This window comes from Zootoca vivipara, chromosome 4 (genome assembly GCF_965207765.1).
Source record: "Zootoca vivipara chromosome 4, rZooViv2.hap1.1, whole genome shotgun sequence".
Taxonomy (NCBI): domain Eukaryota; kingdom Metazoa; phylum Chordata; class Lepidosauria; order Squamata; family Lacertidae; genus Zootoca; species Zootoca vivipara.
The window spans coordinates 98,804,530-98,824,416 of record NC_142587.1 but is presented as its reverse complement, the minus strand read 5'-3'; the positions used below and the strand labels follow the sequence as shown (position 1 = coordinate 98,824,416).

Genomic DNA, 19,887 nt, shown 5'->3' with positions numbered 1-19,887 from the left:
CAGATTACAAACTTGATCTGCAGCTAAATCTCCCTCCACCTCACAAGCACGTCTGACAATGTCAGAACTGGATATAATATCACTCAGGTGCAGCCTGGCACCACGACAGAATCACTGCCACCCCAGAAATCCTTGTTTCCATGGAGTTTTGTCTGCACACAGCAGAATAAAGGCAAGGCTCCACTTCCGCTGGGTCTTTCTGGGTGGCGACTACGAAATTCTGCCTCTGCCCTGGCATGCAGACCACCATTCCGGCCCCTCCCCAGTGGTGGCTAAGAGGTACAACCCATGGCTATGAGTTGAAAAATGCACTCAGCTGTGACACTTTTAGCTGATGAAAACTGTCCTAGCCGTTTTCAAGGGCCTTGATCCACAACCTTCCTACCTTCCTTTCTGGAGGCTCAGTCTAGCCAAGATCTTCCAAAGATCTGGCGCTCAGCTGACGGCACAGCAAGACTGTTTTAAGGCCTGTGATGATGCCGAAAAACATCACATGTGACCTTGCAAACACCATATTTATTAACATGCATTACTGGGCAACACGAATGCAACACCCTCCAGGATCAGACCCTGGAGCTCCGTGTTAGAGGCAGCAAGATGCCTTTTCCACCTGCCTTGCCCCCACCCTCCAGCCCTCTCTGGGAGCCTTTCCATGACTGAGAACAGCAGAAGCAGCTGGGAAGAGAGGTGTTCAGGGATATTTTTTTAAAAAAAATAATTTTATTAGTTGTGTGTCCGTGTTTCTCCATTTGATCCTTTTACATGGTTTTGTGGTATTTTATGCATTGCGATTTGATGTTTTTTTTTATTGATTATAGATTAGTAATTATTTGTTGTAACTGATAGGTGTAAACTGTTTAGTTATTATTTGCTGATGTTTAATTTTTACTGTTTACTCTAGGATTTGGGTGGATTATTGAATGTTGCTTTATTTGATGCAGGTTGTTTATTTTAAAGTTACTGTGACTTTAAAATAGAGTGGCTGGGGCAAAACTGCTGTGTCTAGAGGGATTTCTGATGGTGGCAAGTGAAGGCAAAGCAGGCACAGCAATGGTCAATTTTGTATCCCCTTGAGCCATTCTGTCTTGCTTCCTAACTTCCAAGAAGCCCACTAGGCAATCTGAGGGCCTATCATTACCTGCTTGGGCCCCAGGGCTAGCCCCAGGGCTAGACCTCGTATGATATAGCTTGCCACTACTGCTTAACTGTGGAGTAAACTTCAGCAAATACACAGACAGATAAGAATACAATGCACAAAGAGCACCTTTCAAAAGAATAGATTTAAAGAGCTGGAACCTTTATGACTTCTAAACAACATCTGCACTAGAAAACTCTAAGTACTGAATTCTACTGAACAGACTGATTTTTTTTTTAAAAAGGTAAGACTCAACAGTACAGTAAAGATACCTACACTCAAAACAGCTACAAGGAAGCAGGACCATTCTGCCAGTCCATTATGATCATCCAGGCCAGCTGCCAAGGGACTAAGCAAGTTGAAGACTTTAGATACCCAACACTGGTTTAATACAAGGCAGCAGCCGGGAAAGCCTCCAAGGTTGTGTTTATTTCATTTTTGAGGTGCAGTGGTTGAGGAAGTCCCTTTCACCAATCACTCCTGGCAAATTTGCCAGAACCTGCTCAGCCCTTTCCTTTTGGCTTGAGGGATCTCTGTGGGAAAAGCTGTCTGGTAATCTGCTTTTCATTTTGGAAAGCAAGCGGACAGAACAATACTGCTTCCATATAAATATGCTGGCTAGGGAACATATATATCTATATATAAAACACACAAACGCACAGAGGCATTCATATATATATATATTGTATATATATAAATGCAAAGAGGAGTTATCATCTTGGTTCCTTTGTTCCACGTTACGCAGTGCATGGAGTGACTGCTATCACAGCCAATGGCAGCAGCAGCAGCAGGAGGAAGGCTACACCGAACGCCAGATTAGTCCATTCTTACTAGGCTCCAGAAAATTCTCAATCAGAGCATCAATGAGGTTCTGTAGATCCTCTTCCAGGAAGACCGTGTCGCTAAAAGGGAAGAGGAGTCAGAGGTTATTAAGATACCTCTCCACAATCCAAAATGCCAACTCACATTCTAAAAAGAAAAGTTCTATCAGACTTCCATTTATTTTCTTCATGCCAAAGCTACTCTGCTGTCATAGAATCATAGAACTATACAGCTGGAAGGGAATAGGATCATTGAGTCCAAACCCCTGCAATGCAGAAATAATTTGCCCAATATGGGGCTTGAATCCACAGCTCTGAGATTAAGAGTTTCATGCTCTAGCTATCAGAAGACCATGCATGGTCCGCCTGTCTGGACTTCGCAGAGATCAAATGAGAAGTTAGGAAGGCAACTGCACAGCCTGCCTCCAATGGCAAAGGGTCTCTCCTGCTTGTACATTTCCACTAGCTTCAGCAAAAAAGAAAAGAAAAAAAATGTCGGTTCAGGCACATGTCTTAGAGGCCATGAGTGGTGGGCTGAATAGGAGAGACACAGTCTCAGCTGGCAAAAAACTCTTGTGTCAGCTACAAGATGTGAGAGAGTAGTCAGTGAGTCACCTCTTAATGAGGGTGAAAGAGAGCGCAAAATGTGGTCTGAAGCTCAACATCAAAAAAACTAAGATCATGGCCACTGGTCCCATCACCTCCTGGCAAATAGAAGGGGAAGAAATGGAGGCAGTGAGAAATTTTACCTTCTTGGGCTCCTTGATCACTGCAGATGGTGACAGCAGTCATGAAATTAAAAGACGCCTGCTTCTTGGGAGAAAAGCAATGACAAACCTAGACAGCATCTTAAAAAGCAGAGACATCACCTTGCCGACAAAGGTCCGTAAAGTTAAAACTATGGTTTTCCCAGTAGTGATGTATGGAAGTGAGAGCTGGACCATCAAGAAGGCTGATCACCGAAGAATTGATGGTTTTTGAATTATGGTGCTGGAGGAGACTCTTGAGAGTCCCATGGTCTGCAAGAAGATCAAACCTATCCATTCTTAAGAAAATCAGCCCCGAGTGCTCACTGGAAGGACAGATCCTGAAGCTGAGGCTTCAATACCTTGGCCAGATCATGAGAAGAGAAGACTCCCTGGAAAAGACCCTGATGTTGGGAAAGATGGAGGGCACAAGGAGAAGGGGACGACAGAGGACGAGATGGTTGGACAGTGTCTCAAAGCTGAGTCTGACTAAACTGTGAGTCTGACCAAACTGTGGGAGGCAGTGGAAGACAGGAGTGCCTGGTGTGCTCTGGTCCATGGGGTCACAAAGAGTCGGACACGACTAAACGAATAAACAACAACAGTCAGTGAGAAAGGGACTGCTGTAGCAGCTAGGAGTGATGGTCTTAGACCATAGAAACACCAGAGCCATGAATTTCACTAGGTGACCTTGTGCCAGTCATTCGCTCCCTCAATTAAATCCGCTTCACTGGGTTGTTGTGAGGATACTGGGGGGAGAGGAGAGGAGAGAAGAGGAGACCACACACGTTGCCCTGAGTTCCTTTGAGGAAGCGTGGGATTAAAAAAAAAAAGGAAATCAAAATCCCTACTAGCTGCCCTGCAGCTAGGCTGTTTGGCAGCAACAGTGTGTCCAGATCAAGCCACAAAGAGACACCCCCTGCACTCTAACTGCTTGGTTCAGACAAGACTATTCACAGGACCACTGCCAGGCATAGAACCTAACCCATGGGAGTGATGGCACAAACAGAATTCCCCACCTCTGTTCCGGTGGTGCACACATCTCTGCATAATATTTTATCTTTGGTTCAGTTCCACTTGTCCGAAGGGTGGCGACACAGCCATTCTGAAAGGTGAAGGTGATCATCTGACTGTTTTTACTCGCAGGCAGTACCTGCAGCGACAACAAGAAGAACAGCATAATACCAGGAGAAAAATCAAGGTGGAATTGGTGTAGGGGTTCCTGCAGCCTCCTCTCATCCACTAATTAAATATCAAGCACTTCAGTTAAGTGTTTTGTGGACAAGTTTCAACCCAAAGACTAAAAACACTGCATTATGATGGTGATAGTATCTGTGGACTGAATTTACTCTCTAAAGCACTGATGGCACGGTACAAATAAATCTGTCACATGTTCATTGCTGCTTTGAGATTTTAAGTTACAGAATTGTGCAAATGAACCCATCAATGAACTAGTTAGACCTTGTTCAAAGTATATACAACAGCATTCGTCAACTACTGTTTATTTATAGAGAGGTTCCTTTGACTCTCAAATTAGGAATACATTAGTAAATTCCTTAGCCAGTTCTGTCCGGAGGAAAAAAATATTTGAACACTGTAAGAAGAGTCCTCCTAAAGGATTTTGAATACAGTTAGTCTGTTTTACATCCCCAACTTTGTGCCCTGCAGGTGCTTCAAAGTACAACTCCTATTGGCTGAGGCTCATGGAAGTTAATAATAATAATAATAATAAATAATAATAATAATAATTTATTATTTATACCCCGCCCATCTGACTGGGTTTCCCTAGCCACTCTGGGCGGCTTCCAACAGAAATATTAAAATACACGAATTTCTTAAAGATTAAAAGCTTCCCTAAACAGGGCTGCCTTCAGATGTCCTTTAAACATCTGGTAATTATTTTTCATTTTGACATCTGGTGGGAGGGCATTCCACAGGGCGGGTGCCACCCCCGAGAAGGCCCTCTGCCTGGTTCCCTGTAACTTAGCTTCTCGCAGTGAGGGAACCGCCAGAAGGCCCTCGGCACTGGACCTCAGTGTCCGGGCAGAGCGATGGAGGTGGAGACGCTCCTTCAGGTATACTGGACCGAGGCCGTTTAGGGCTTTAAAGGTCAGCACCAACACTTGGAATTGTGCTCGGAAACGTACTGGGAGCCAATGCAGGTCTTTCAAGACCGGTGTTATATGGTCTTGGCGGCTGCTCCCAGTCACCAGTCTAGCTGCCGCATTCTGGATTAATTGTAGTTTCCGGGTCACCTTCAAAGGTAGCCCCACATAGAGCGCATTGCACTAGTCCAAGAGAGAGATAACTAGAGCATGCACCACTCTGGCGAGACAGTCCGCAGGCAGGTAGGATCTCAGCCGGCGTACCAGATGGAGCTGATAAACAGCTGCCCTGGATACAGAATTGACCTGCGCCTCCATGGACAGCTGTGAGTCCAAAATGACTCCCAGGCTGCACACCTGGTCCTTCAGGGGCACAGTTACCCCATTCAGGACCAGGGAGTCCCCCACACCTGCCTGCCTCCTGTCCCCCACAAACAGTACTTCTGTCTTGTCAGGATTCAACCTCAATCTGTTAGCCGCCATCCATCCTCCAACCGCCTCCAGACACTCACACAGGACCTTCACCGCCTTCACTGGTTCTGATTTGAAAGAGAGGTAGAGCTGGGTATCATCCGCATACTGATGAACACCCAGCCCAAACTCCCTGATGATCTCTCCCAGCAGCTGCATATAGATGTTAAAAAGCATGGGGGAGAGGACAGAACCCTGAGGCACCCCACAAGTGAGAGCCCAGGGGACTGAGCACTCACCCCCCACAAGTTGTAGCCGAAGTCATCAGGCACCAGGTTGGGGGAGGCTGTTCTGTATATAGGCTAACAATTTCATATTCTGCTCTGAGGAATCTGTCAGGTATCTTTGAACCAGACTTTGAACCTGACCGGAGTTTACTTTTTGTTAAGAGAACATGGGATGTGGATGTAATTTTAATACGCAGGTTTGCGATCAAAGCAGACAAAACTCTGCACTGTGCTCAACTACAATCCAATACATTAGGCAGCTGAAGCTTATGTGAACCATCATAAGTACCTGCATGCCAATATGATCTTTTATGGGTTTCTTCCTTTAAGGTGGCAACCCACCTGCTGAGAGGTGGTCAGCCTGACAGAACCTAGGCCAGTGTGTCCCAAACTTGGGTCTCCAACAGTTTTCGGACTACAATTCCCATCATCCCTGACCACTGGTCTTGCTAGCTAGGGATGATGGGAGTCGTAGTCCATAATAAGCTGGAGACCTGAGGTTAGGAAACACTGGCCTAGACTGAAATGACGTACTCGCTTCTCCTTCTCAACATCCAAGCCCACAATCTAATTACTGATTTCCTCCAATCAACACCTCTATTACTTGAAAACTCTGCAAAGGGTTGCAAGGCAAAAGGGTTCAGATTAAAGCTATTATGAGAAGGATCTGCAACAGCTTTCTAATAAGAGTTGCGCAACTCACCGACTTCTTATTTGGCTGGCTGCTGTCATACCCAGTGGTCACATCCCGGATGTCCAATATACTGAAAGTGCCACAAACTGCTGGGTAAGAATTAGGTGATGTAAAGTTTCTGAGTCTTTCAAATATCCTTTTGATAGTAGGAGGATCATAACACAGGAAATACGAGGTTTTTGAAATGTGGTAGCCATACCTACACAAACACAGTATATAGTCAGGCACGGTAATCTAGATCTCTAAATTCTGTCACTAGGAAAAGAAAGGAAAGCTAAGCATAAACCCGAAACCTCCATATCACTAAATGTATCTATGATGTCTCTAAAAATGGTGGCACAGAAAATGGATAAAGTTAGGCCCTGCCAGAAGTTCCTTTTCGAATGCGACCCCTTCAGCAACTTCCAACATTTCTGAGTTATCTCACGGGCAAAAACACAGAAAAGACAATCCCTACTCTTTCCAGTCAAATTTATTTATTGAAAGCACTTTAACATCACCCTTTGGCCAAAAAGGCGCTCAGAATGGCTTACAAAAATCAGTACCATAAGACACTCCCTACCTCACACTTATAATCTAAAAAAACACAACACACAAGGAAACAATGTGGAGGAGAAAAGCAAGATCAAGCTTTAAGTTACAGCTCTTGTAATGACTAAACTTATTTTTCACCAGCTGGAATTGATGCAACCAGCTCCATGAGTAATTTCTGTGATGGAAAGTTGCTTTAATTGTTTTCAGCATTGTGTTTTTAATGTTGTAACCTGCCCTGGGACCTCAGGCGAAGAGCGGGTAATAAATAAGAATAACGATGATGACACACAGAACTTACATTTTATATATTTCTGTTAGTTGGGATGCCAGCATTTGGCTCTTGGTATCTAGATAAGCAGCCATTTCTGCGATCACCACAGCTGCGCTGACGCCATCTTTGTCCAGCACGGAAGTGCCACACATGAAGCCTGGAAAACAAAAAAATTGCAAAACAGCGTTTTTATTTTATTTTCATCTACATCGCCTTAAATCCATCATCTTAACATTTCTGTACAACAGAACCAAAAAAGAGTTTGAGAGTTAGGCCACGCAATGGGGTTGTGGGAAACAGCAGGCTGAAGGGAGGGGACAGATTCTAGGACTGGGCTCTGTCCTGTGGCCCTGCCTTCTGCCACTCGCTGTGCTTACCAATGGACTCTTCAAAGGCAAAAAGGACTTCTTTGCCGCTGTCCAGGAGGTTTTTAACTCTGCTGCCAATCGATTTGAAGCCAGGGAGTGTATCCTGAAAGACAGGAAGGTGCCTTCACTTAATACAGATTGTTCTCACGGAACATGCCAACTGCATGCAAATTCACCAAGCTGCTCACTCCCGGAGGTCTTCTGAGAGCAACTCTCTTTTAAGTATGCAGCCCTGAGTGGGCTCAGAATTGCAGCTGGGTCACCCAAGACTGGGAAAAGGTTACTCAGAAGAGAGTCCTAAGCATGGCTCCCAAGTGATCATCCCTTACCTCCCTAGCCAACCAGGTGTACTGCCTCTGCTCTCTAAATGGGCAAAAAGGGCTCCTTCTTATATGCCAGCACATTGTAGAATGGTACCCAAATTAAGAACAGCCCTCTGGCCCAAGATCAGTGGTCCTGGAAGACGTAACAGAAGTTTCCTTTTCTCAAAAGTCAACCATAAGGAAACAATTTCTTTTGACCATTAGAATAATAGTCTGCCCAAAGGCTACTGTTTAAACTGCAAGCAGGGACGGTGCTGCAAATTAGAAACTGAAGGCTGGAAAGGCCTAACAAACTAAACAGATTTTCTCAGAAAGAGGCCACAGTAGCTGTGCTCCAGAAGGGGCACTAGAGGGCAGTAAGAGTTGCAATAATGAAAAGGAGTCAGTGCTCTCTCTACAGCTTTAATCATCTCAGCCCTTGCAATCTAGTCACATTGCACTCTATAAATTCATTATACTGTATATCACACTGAAGCTGACCAGAGCTAGCTAAATTGCCTGCAAAAAACAAAAGACAGATCCTGCCCGAACCCAAACTTGTACATCTGCACACCATCTGAATCAACTCAATACTCCCCCCACAAACATTTTATTCAGAGTAAACCCACTGAAATTAATGGATCTAATTTAAGTCTTCTCCATTAATTTCAATGGGTCCCCTCTGAGTATAACTTATTACTTGTCAAAGGCATAAGTGAGGGGGTGCTCACTGCTTCATTCCTTCTAGCATCTTGCATGTCCTTTAAAAAGACCTCTGAATTCTGCCCCAAACGCTCAAAAGTTTCCCCTTCTGCCTGGAACTCCTTCACAGAGCAGCTTCAGTTCTCTCCTTTAGTTCAAAATGAATGTAGTAATATTCCATACCCCACCATGGTCGGATGCACCCTGTACAGTAGTATCTCGGGTTACAAACGCTTTGGGTTACAAACTCCGCTAACCTGGAAGTAGTTGCTCCGAGTTGCAAACTTTGCCCCAGGATGAGAACAGAAATTACGTACTGGCGGCGGCGGCAGCAGGAGGCCCCATTAGTGAAAGCACGCCTCTAGTCAAGGACAGTTTCGTGTTAAGAACAGACCTCCGGAATGAATTAAGTTTGTAACCCGAGGTACCACCGTACAAAGATGGCTGGGATTTACTCAGCCAAACCACAACCCTAAATGCCATTCAGCTCTTACTTCAAAGCGAAATCCTTCTTTTTGTGCAATGGCCTTCAGGATCTTAGAGGAGACCGTGGTGGCCAGCATGTAAACATTCTTGACGTCGGCATCTTTGGAACAATTCTTCTTCCAACAAGTAAACATCCACCACCCAAACAATGCTGCCAGCTCATTGCCAGTGAAGACTTTCCAGCGGCCACTGCAGAAGGAGGAGGAGGGGAGCACCAGAGGTCAAAAGGAATATGCACGAGAATCCAAAATACAGAGGAACACAGCCACAAACACAACGGTTGCTTTAGAACGGGGTGGCCGACTTCCAAGAGACTGCAATCTACTCAAAGAGTTAAAAACTCGCAGTGATCTACCCCCTTTTGGGGGGTTCAGGTTGAGGTTGTTGAGTTTTTTTTAAGGAAGGAAAGCCATCCATGTTTTGGGGGGTTCGGGTCAAAGTTGAGCTTTTTTTTTTTAGGAAGGAAAGCCCTCTTTGGGGGGCTTCAGGGCAAAGATGTAGAGCTTTTTTCTTAGGGAAGCCAAAGTTGCTGAGCTTCTTTAGGGGGAGCCAGTTATCTACCAGTGATCTACCACAGATGTCCAGTGATCTACCAGTAGATCACGATCTACCTGTTGGACATGCCTGCTTTAGAAGTTTCTTCTGTGCGGAAGAGCAAGACTTGTCCATTGGCTACTTAAAACACCAGCAGGGCTTCTTAAATAGCTGCCTGTGGGTGCTGCCCAGTTGTAAGACTGCCCAGGGCTAGGACAAAGCCAGTGCACACATGCCCGGCTACTTGAGTCCAGTGGTGCAATCCAATCTGTGATTGCTCTGCTCAACGTGAAGAACAACACACAAGCCATTGAATAAGGCTAAACTGCCTTATTGTGGCAAATGCAGAGTCTGCCTCTGTTTGCCCAGCTCAGACATTCAGAGCTGTTTAGCACGGCTGCCTCTCTCTAGCATAGCAGGCAGTGAAGAGAGAACAAAAGAAACAACAGTTCCACTTCAGGAGCAACAGTAGACGAACATCCTGTCTACGTCACATCCACTCTGTGGAATGAAAACACATACAGTCATATGATACACAACAATCCAATGACTGCAGACAGGGAATGAATCTCCCAACAAACACAACACCCCATCATTTTCAGAATGGTCCAGGAAGCAGAGTTTCCCAGGTGACTGAAGCTCCCCCTTGCACTCATTTCACTGTGATTGGTTTGTGGACTTATTCATTTGAAAGGCACTCAAAGGACTTTCAGATTGAGGCTTAATTTTGCAAACAATTCAGATATCACATGCATGACTTTGGCAACAGGTATTTTTTAAGTTATTGGATTTTTCACAGGAAGGGTAAATTGACATTAATTTATTTTTTTTCTATTTACTGAATTTATATACCACCCTATAACCGCAGGTCTCGGGGCAGTTCACAGAATAAAATCAAAATACAAAACCACAAAATATATAATCAAAATATTATCATAATATAATCATAATATATAATAAAAATAAAAACAACCCAATAGGTGGATGTGGGAATATGGGTAGGAATCCTGATGACGACCAATGTTGTGCGGATGCTGCAAAAACCCTGCAGGTATGAGAACCCCCCATCCCCCAACACAGACTTGTTTGGAAGTTGCCTGAGAACTAGCGGTAGAAGGAGAGGCAGGGGGAGTGCTAGGAGAACTCAGAATAATAAGTTGTGGCAGAAAAGTCTTCCAGTTGGAAGGTTTATGGAGAAGGAAACAGAGGAGTAAAGGAAGGAAGAGAGGGAGGTATCTGGGAGAACAAGCTGGTAGCAAATGGGAAATGAGATGGAGAGAAAAAGAGAAAAAGAACAGCTCCACATTTTTATGTACTAGACACACTGGAACCTTTGGGCATGGCCTAAGCACTCCCTGATCCCAAACTGGGAGCATCCTTGCCAGTGCTTTGTTTTCCCTTGAAAAACAGGTCCCTGTACTCACCATAAAGTTGTTACAGTAAGTGCCACACTTTTTAACAACTACAAAAAGAGGCACCAGTACTGCGTACCCTTGAGTACCCCCTAGAAGAAAAGGCCCTGATCCTTGCTGTGTACAGTATAGAAAGAATCTAAGAGCTTGCTAACTGGAACGGGGCCATGGAATAATGGTGGGGTGGGATGGGGTTGGAGATGGTGGCAGAAGGAAAAAAACAGAAACCAGGCTGCTTTTATGCGTTGGTGCTGTGTATCTGCTTGTTTCTCTTCTGCTGTGGCCTGAGAGAGGCAGGTGCAGATATATTACTGGACTATAGAGGGATCTGAGGATTTCCATGTCCCTTCCAACCTTTTAATTCAATTTATGGGGATATCTGAAGCACAGGGAGCTTCAGCTATATGTGTTTTTAGTAGCAGACCACCACCACCCATCCCACTTACAATTACTGGTGTTATTTTTTAAAAAAGTTTAGATATTCAAACATTATTTGGTGTGGAGGTCTGCATCTCAAGGAACACCCACAAGACTTGCCCATCTTTCCCTCTTCACAGAGGAAACCGTCTCTCACACACAAACACATGCTTACTTCTTCTGCAGTTCTGCCACAGCTAATCTGTCTGCATCAGGATCCGTTGCCACCACCACCCTGGCACCTTCCTTCTCTGCAAGCCGCAAAGACAATTCCTAGAAGAGGAAAGTTAATATTTTTACTCAGCACAAAACAGCCAGTTGGTTTTACCCACCCTTATTTACATACAAAACTGTTGACGAAATCGCATGCCAAACTTACTAGCACAGATTCTCCTTCTTCAGGATTCGGGCATTTTACAGTGGAGAAATCTGGATCTGGGTCTTTTTGTTCAGGAACTGGAATGGGAGGCTGAAAGCCAAATGCCTGAAAAGCCAACTGCACGTAGTCGTGCCCAACCCCATGAAAGGATGTGTGAACAAATTTCAAGCTGCTCTTTGTGTTCAGCTCCCTATAAAGAAAATAACAGAATGGATTAATAGGAGACCTGCTGCTCCCAAAAGGTGGCATGGCATCACATGAGATGGTGACATGCCCAGATGCCAAAGCAGACTTCATATGAAAACAGCTCACAGCATCTGTCCAACATTTGCAGAATGAGCCAGGCTTTCATGGGACACTGCAACTAAAAATGATAGACATGGATAACCAACAAATCTAATGTGGGCTCAGACGTTACCTTTGCCCTTCTCCTAGACTTCAAGTGCACTGTCTGGTAAAGTTCTCTGGGTGGCTTACAGCACATAAGGAGGGGGGGGAGCCAAAGTACAGTGGTGCCTCGCTAGACGAATGCCCTGTAAGACTAATTTTTCACTTAATAGATTTTTCGAGTGGAGGTTGCCTCGCAAGACGAATTCGTTTTGTGAAAAATTCGTATAGCGAATCGCGGTTTCCTATAGGAATGCATTGAAATTCAATTAATGCGTTCCTATGGGCAAAAATAAAATAAAAATTCAATGCATTCCTATGGGATTCGCTAGATGAATTTTTCGCAAAACGAACTGACTCACAGAACGAATTCAATTCGTCTAGTGAGGCACCACTGTAAATACAAAACTAAACATAAAATCTGAGGGAGGTACAAAAGGTGGCCACATGAGAATGAGGATTTTCAGTGGTGACCCCCTCATTCGTGGAATGTTCTCCCCAGGGAAATGTGGCCTGGTTCCATTGTTCTCAATTTTCAGGCACCAGGCTAAGTCATTTTCATTCAGTCAAATCTTTGGTAACTAAGTTCTCCTCTACAGTGGTGGCCATCTTTCAGCAGTCTCTGTCCAGAAACGTGGTCTATAAACAAAATTTTAAAAATACACTCTTCTTCTGCTCTTCCCTATTCAAATATCTACGGTGCCCAAGCCGATCATTTGCATCTCACCTGCTTCCAATTCTGAACCTCCACCTTTGAGGGCTTCTAACATATGGAATTGATGCTTACAGGAGTTGTGCTTTGATTTCTTACCTATGGTAACAGATCTTTTTCAGATCCTCCATGTAGCTTGCACAGATTTCCTTCAAGGGATCTCGCATAAGAGGGCTGCTTTCTACCAGATTCTCATTCCAGGAGTCGTTCCACGGCTCAACACATTCTTCTATACACTTCAGGATTTCTTTGTCATGAGGAGATGTGATCTGAGCGCCATTTTCCCAGTATACCTAAAGTGAGAGTTGGGAAAACGTAAGAGTTCAATCACTGCAAGACCTCTGGGCACGGTCTGAGCACTCCTAAATTTAAATGTTAAACGTTCGGCAACTATAGCACAAGAATGCCTGTAGTGATGCAAGCTCTATGAGAAGGGTGGGGAACTTGAGGCCTAGGGGCCAATGTGGCCCCTCAGCCATCTATACTTGGCTCTCAGAAGTCTCACCAGACCACAGCTCCTCAGAAGCCCCCCTCAAGTGGTTCTGTCCAGCTAATACCTCCTGCTTGCCTGGAGAGAAATGTGGGTGGGTGGGCTTGCAGGGCTATATCCTAGCCCACTGTACAAAGCTAAGCGTCATATCTGTTGTTCTGCCTGACTTCATTCGGGCTGAAAAAGCCTCAATCCATAAAATGCAACAGCAGCACACTTTTTCAAAAACAGTGTTGGTATATCACTTTTCTAAGTAAGCATTCTCCACATGGTTTGTATTTCTGAAAACAAAATCAAAATGATCAATAAACATACATGTTAATTTAGCAATACAGAACTAAGTTCTGGTTTGGAAAGAACTCTGAAGGGCAAATAAGCCGATATTTGATAGTCTGATATATCTAAATAATAAAAGGTTGTGGTTGGTGTTTTATTATCTACTTTTTGAAATTCATAGTAAACAGTAATTAATTATATCAAAAACTGGGAGGACACAGTAATCCATGGATTGTATTCAACCAACTTTTACTCTGCATAGATCCATTGAAATCAACAAACCTAAGTTATTTATAGCCATTAATTTCAATGAGGCAACACATACTATAAATAGCCGGCATGGACACGAATCCATACAGTCCATATTATTTTCACAATGCAAAAATACAGGAAGATACAGCAATAAGACAATAAAACAAACATACAACATACCTAGTACTTGCGTGTACTCTGCGAAACAGGGGTCATACTGCATTGTGAAAATAATATGGACTGTATAGATTCGTGTCCATGCCGGCTATTGACCTGATTATAATGTATGATTTATAGTATGTATGACATGATTATTGACTTATATTTATTTGATTTATTTAGTTATAAAACTGAAGAAGCATTAACCGAAACAGATGATTACCCTGTATCACTGCCTGATTTATGGTTAACTACAGATTAAAACAGTTACTTTTTGCCCAAGAACTGGTCAACGTGTTGCCTCCTTTTCTCAGCATTTTGACTTTAATTTGCAACACAGGGGTTCTTTCATCAGCATTAATTTCAATGAGTCCTGCTCCAAGTAAAAGTTAGTTGAATACAAGCCTAGTATTTGTAAAGGCCAGGGGCTATGTTGCTCTGTGGATCATTCAGACAGGCTCCCTTTAGGGTTGTGTTAAAATGATACCTGGTGGCATGGAATAAGAAATGCACCTACAATGCCAGCTTTCAATACACTGTGGGTGTCAAAACAAAGAGTCTTTTCACCAAAGTGTGACAAACTCCATTCACTCTCCCTTGGAGAGTATTTTCACCCAACATCATCCTATCATCAGAGTTTGGCAGCTGGACCAGGCCAAAGGTCCATTTAGCCCAGCATCCTTGTTCTTACAGTGGACATCTGTTTGTCTATGGGAAGCCTGCAAGGGGTGCTGAGCTATCCCCACCTGCAAGCAGAAGGCATCTGGGTTTTTTCTTCTTCCAGAAAAAGGTTATTATTCCACTAACAGAACATACAGTATGGGGTGTTCCATTCTTGAGCATTTTCCAGAATATTACAGTCTGGAAGCTTCTTGACATCAGGTCAGACCATTGGATCCATCTAGCTCAGTACTGTCTACACTGACTGGCAGTGACTCCTCGGGGTTTCACGCAGGAGTTTTTTCCAGCCCTATCTAAATATGCCATTGGGGATGGAACCTAGACCATCTGCTCTACCACTGAGTTATGACCTTTCCCCAGACAATTCCAGTATCTAACACAGATATTTTCTTAGGCTCTTGATTTAAAGGATTGTTAAAAGCTAGCAGGCATCTAGAGAGTTCTCCGACGTACCTTGTAGCCATTGTCTTCCTTACGGTTATGGGAAGCAGTAATCATCACCCCAGCTACAGCTCTGAGCTGCTGAACTGCGTAGGGCTGCAAGACAAAAATCACATTCACTCTCCAGCATGCCAGGATTTCTGAAACAGCCCAGATAGGAACTCCGGTATTCTGAGCCTCTGCACAACTGATACAAGAAGAATATGTGGACCCTTGAATGACAACCGCCATTCAGTATGACCTTTGAGTAAAGCATTGCTATTGAACAAAAGAAGAATCCCTAGATATTTCCCAAGTCACATCCTCTAAACAAGCAAGTTATTATAAGTGCTTAGAGCTGTTCATAAGCTTAGTGGCAAAGATGCAGGAAAATCAATATGCCTAACTGAGCCCAAGATGGTGTTGTGTCCCGGAAGACACACACATCCCAATGATATCAAAAGGCCTTAAGCCCCAGGCACATGAAAGCAAAGGCTTCGGGTCTTGTTTCTGTTTCTAAGCACAAGCCACTCCATACCCAAGGGAAGAGTTCAAACGTCTACTGTGCATGTTGAGATGGGTCGGAGCCCAGGATTTAGACCTTTCATGACTTTGGAAAGCAAGTGCTACAAACAGTAATAATGGTATTCTGTACATTTGAGGAGAACTTTTGCCATAAGATATGTTCAATGGGCAGTCCTTCTGCAATGTTATTTGTGCAATTTTTGGTATGAGAAAGAATCACCGCTCCAAGAGACTTCAGGTAACACATATTCAGCCCCCCCGCCATTTATTTACAGTGGTACCTCTAGTTACGAACTTAATTTGTTCTGGAGGTCCATTCTTAACCTGAAACTGTTCTTAACTAGAGGCGTGCTTTTGCTAACGGGGCCTCTTGCTGCCGCTGGCACACAATTTCTGTTCTCATCCTGGGGCAAAGTTCTCAATTCGAGGTAACTCTTCCAGGTTAGCGGAGTTTTGTAACCTGAAGCGTTTGTAACTTGAGGTACCTCTGTATTTGATTGATCAAATTTATATACCACCCTTCATCCAAAGATCTCAGGGCAGTTGGCAAGGTAAAAATACAGGGTAAAAGCACAAAATAAATAGTGAAAACAAAAACAAAACAAAAAATAACCTCCAAGGCATCTGACATACACATGTTGATGTTGCAACAGATTTCAAATGGTTTTGAAACGGGTTCAAGTCACCTATTCCGTCTCTAGCAAAGGATCACCAGAGGATATATAATTTCATCAAGCCAAGGCCTGACATCATTCAGAATTCTAATTTCTACTTTAAGTATTAAGCATACCACTGCTCCATTACTGTATGTAAATGCTAGCCCTTACAGCAAACAAGCTAACTGTGATCAATCCAAACATTTATTTCTTACCCCCAGGGACTGCTGTGCCACAAAATTCAATAAGGTTTCACACTGGAGATGTGGATTCAGTTTAGGACCTGATGGCCATGTGCCCAATAATAATAAAAGGATGGACTTACCACAAAAGGAGTGGGAACATATCTTGAGAACAGGTAGACAGGTACACCCTTAGCAAGCAGGACTGCTGCTGTGAGCTTTGCAAGTCTGTGGAAGACAAAGAATGATAATGCCACTCTCCTGCCCATTGCACCCTCCCTAAAATCCTAAGACAAGACAAATTCCCATTTCCTTTTTAAAAAGAAGAAGAAGGTTCCGGTTTCCGCCTGCAGGAATGGCGGACCTGTTTTCCATCTCTCTGACCTTCGTAAGGAATTTGGCGGTTGCTAGGGGAGTAAATGGCAACCCCCTACCCTCTCCGGGGGTTACGGAGAGGGGCCGCTGGCCCGCGATGCCCCCAGACCCACTCCGACTGTTTTTCGAGTGGGGGGAGCTTGGGCTGAGCACTTACGAGGGCCAGGACTCCCGGACGCTAATCTGCATGGCGGGGATTTCCATGGTTAAAGAAGATAATTAGGCTTAAATCTATGGACATACTTCAGAAGGAGGGGAAGAAGCGCTGTTTACTGCTGAGAAATTTATGCTGCTGAAAGGAGAGGAGTCAAAGATTGTACTGCATCTGGAAGAAGGATTGATGGGGACGGAGCGATAAGGGAAGGGAGTTTTTATTTTTTTTTCCCTTCATATTGTTGCCTCGTACCTTCCCGGACGCGATGTCCTGGCTTGTTTGGAGTGAAAGAGAAGCAAAAGACTGTGTGAGTTGAACTTTATAACTGTTGTTACTGAGCATATTTTTTTAAAGATGTGGAGTTGTCGATGAGAAAAGCCTCCCCCTAGTCGGGCGGAAGGAGTTCTGGACGCGCTCGGAGGATTTATGAGTTGTGTCGCACTTTAAATTGGAGCAGCGACCTGAAGCTAAGTTCAGCTATAGGGCAAGGAGATCCATTAATTTACCAAGAGTTTATGGTTTGATGTTTGGGTCTCCTGCCTGAAAAAGCTGTAAATTCTATAATGATCGTGAATCTTCATGGCTATGAGAGAAAGCGAAAGTGATTTGAGCTTTTTGAGATGGCGCTGCTTCGGGCTGCTTCGACGCAACAAGGAGCTCCATTAAGAAGATTTATGGGGAGGCTGGACTGATTAACTCACACAGGAGAAAGAACATCTGTGAAACCTTGTTTGATATTTATCTCAGCGGCTGGGAAACAATCGGATGAAAGTGAAAACATCTATGTGACTGTAAGGGGAAGATCTGGATTATTATGAACTTGGAGGACGATTTGAACTTTAGAAAAAAGACGGCAGTGGACAGTTGCGAGGAATTCCCAATTTCTTGAAGCATGGGAACCCAAATAAAAAATTCTTTAGATGATTTGGCATAACATTCGGTTTGATTGATATATATATGTGTATAATTTGAAATATTGAATGTGATATAATTGGTTTTAATTGGAAAATTAATAAAAATATTTAAAAAAAAAATTAAAAAGAAGAAGAAGAAAGTGGCAAATGGAGAAATAAATGGGTAACGTCACTTGACCCACTGTGGGGCAGCTGTGAAAAGGGTAGCTTCCCTGTTAAGAATCATTACGAAAGGGATCAACAATAAACTGCAAATATCACTATGCTTTTATAGGCATCTATAGTACAGTACTGCCACACTTGGAATACTATGTACAGTTCTAGTTGCCACATCTCAAAAAAAGAGGCTATTGCAGAGCTGGAAAACATGCAGAGATGGACAATCAAAATGATTTGGAGTCTGGAGCTACTCTCACACAAGGAAATAGTGTGCTGTTGGGGGCTTCTTAAGGTGCGTAAGGGGGAATATGTCAGAGAAATATAAAAAATTGTGCCTGGTGCAGAGAAAGTGGATAGGGAGGATTTTCTCCCCCTCATCTAGTAAGATGACAATTTGGGATCATCTAATGTAGTTGAATAGTGGGGGTCAGTTCAGGACAGAATACAGGGAAGTCCTGCTTCAGAGTGCATAAAACAAATTGGGTTGACGACAATCAGCTTGGACAGCTTTAAGAGGGGATTAGTCGAATTCATGGCGGAAAAGGCTATGAACAGCTGCTGGCCATGGCAGCAATATGCCACCTCCAGGATCAGAGGCTGGTAGCATATGCCTCTGGATGTGGCACTGGGGAAAGAGCAGCAGGAGGGCTATGGTGTTCATGTGCTACTTGAGGGCTTCTTGCTGGGCAATGTGGGGAACAGGATGCTGAGTCAACTAGGCTTTTGGCCCAATCCAGCAGAGCTCCTCTTGTGTTATGCTTGAGATGGAGAGCTGAGTCAGCATTCAGTTCACTGGTACAAACACCTGTCATCTGAGTTGCAAGGCGAGAAGGAAGCTAGGCTGACTATGTTCCTTATACTGTACTACCGGTATGTTTGTCTGCACTCTAAATCTACTATGGTTCTCTCACTCCCCCTCCAGGGGGCACAATTTGATGCCTGTAATGTGCCAAACATGGGACTTATTTGCTCTCTAATTCTAATCTACTGAAACTCAAAGAAAATACAACAATATACACAGACTGCCAGAAGGTCTCTTTTGAAATGGCCTCATATTAAATAGCTCGGTGGCTTTTGAGAGGAGTTTTTAAAGCATCAGGAAGGCTTTGGCAGAGGTTCTGCAAATCTGCCTCATCCTAGGCCTTATCTGTAGGACCTGACACAAATTATGCACTTAATGAAAAGAGCCAGGCCTGTGCAACAGGTGTAATGCCTAAGTATCAAATCCATGGCTTGAGTTACTATGTGCCTGACTTCATCCACCAAACTGCCCCTTAGGACTGAAATGAGATCTGTAATGTGGCAGAACTGAGGCTATGCCTTCGTGTCGCTTTCAGATGCAGACGTTCACATTCAAAAAGAACTGATATATCTTCTAGGGTTCTTCTCATCTTCAAATTTCAAAAGTTTGATTTCTGCTTAGTGCAAAGGGGATTTAGTCATTCCATGGCAATCTTGTTTCTACTCCCAACAAAGCCCATACCGTAAGCTGCTGCAACTGCTGGTTATCTGGCCTCGCGTGTCATACCCAACAACAAAACCACGTTGCTTGAAGTCTGGAAATGATTTTTCAAGGTATTTGTACATCCCCTGCAGCAAAGTAAAAAGAGAAGTCCCATGCATAAATCCTCCTACTTGCTTAGGTTTTCAGACCTTCCCTATTCCACTGGCACAGGGAAGTTGTAATAAAGAATTCTCTGTCCCAATTATGTAATCTGAATTTGTCATGGTGGACAAATTATATTATCAATTAGAGTTGTTTCCTTCTTTATTGAGCAATCTCAGGAGAGTACAATGTTTTCTCATTTGTAACTTTACATCAGTCCTGCAACGTTGGCTACACCAAGTTAATTACCCAAAACCTCCCAGTTGGGGGGCAGGTGGAACACCTGAACCTTGGTCAACCGTGGTTTCAAATCTGGCACTGATTACTGCCATCAG

General features: G+C 43.8%; 1 protein-coding gene across 1 annotated transcript in view; it reads right to left on the bottom strand.

Annotated features, from left to right (window-relative positions):
- Positions 1–674: 674 nt before the first annotated feature.
- PGM2L1 (phosphoglucomutase 2 like 1) overlaps positions 675–19,887 on the bottom strand; it is a 38,584-nt gene continuing 19,371 nt past the window's right edge. The window contains exons 3-14 of the mRNA XM_035115219.3: positions 19,430–19,536; positions 16,488–16,572; positions 15,015–15,098; positions 12,803–12,996; positions 11,605–11,794; positions 11,401–11,498; positions 8,871–9,051; positions 7,382–7,475; positions 7,032–7,161; positions 6,209–6,398; positions 3,722–3,855; positions 675–2,037 (exon numbers count right to left, since the gene is read on the bottom strand). Coding sequence (XP_034971110.1) covers positions 1,935–2,037; positions 3,722–3,855; positions 6,209–6,398; positions 7,032–7,161; positions 7,382–7,475; positions 8,871–9,051; positions 11,401–11,498; positions 11,605–11,794; positions 12,803–12,996; positions 15,015–15,098; positions 16,488–16,572; positions 19,430–19,536 — 1,590 coding nt within the window. The 3' untranslated portion in view covers positions 675–1,934. The remainder of the gene's footprint in view (positions 2,038–3,721; positions 3,856–6,208; positions 6,399–7,031; positions 7,162–7,381; positions 7,476–8,870; positions 9,052–11,400; positions 11,499–11,604; positions 11,795–12,802; positions 12,997–15,014; positions 15,099–16,487; positions 16,573–19,429; positions 19,537–19,887) is intronic.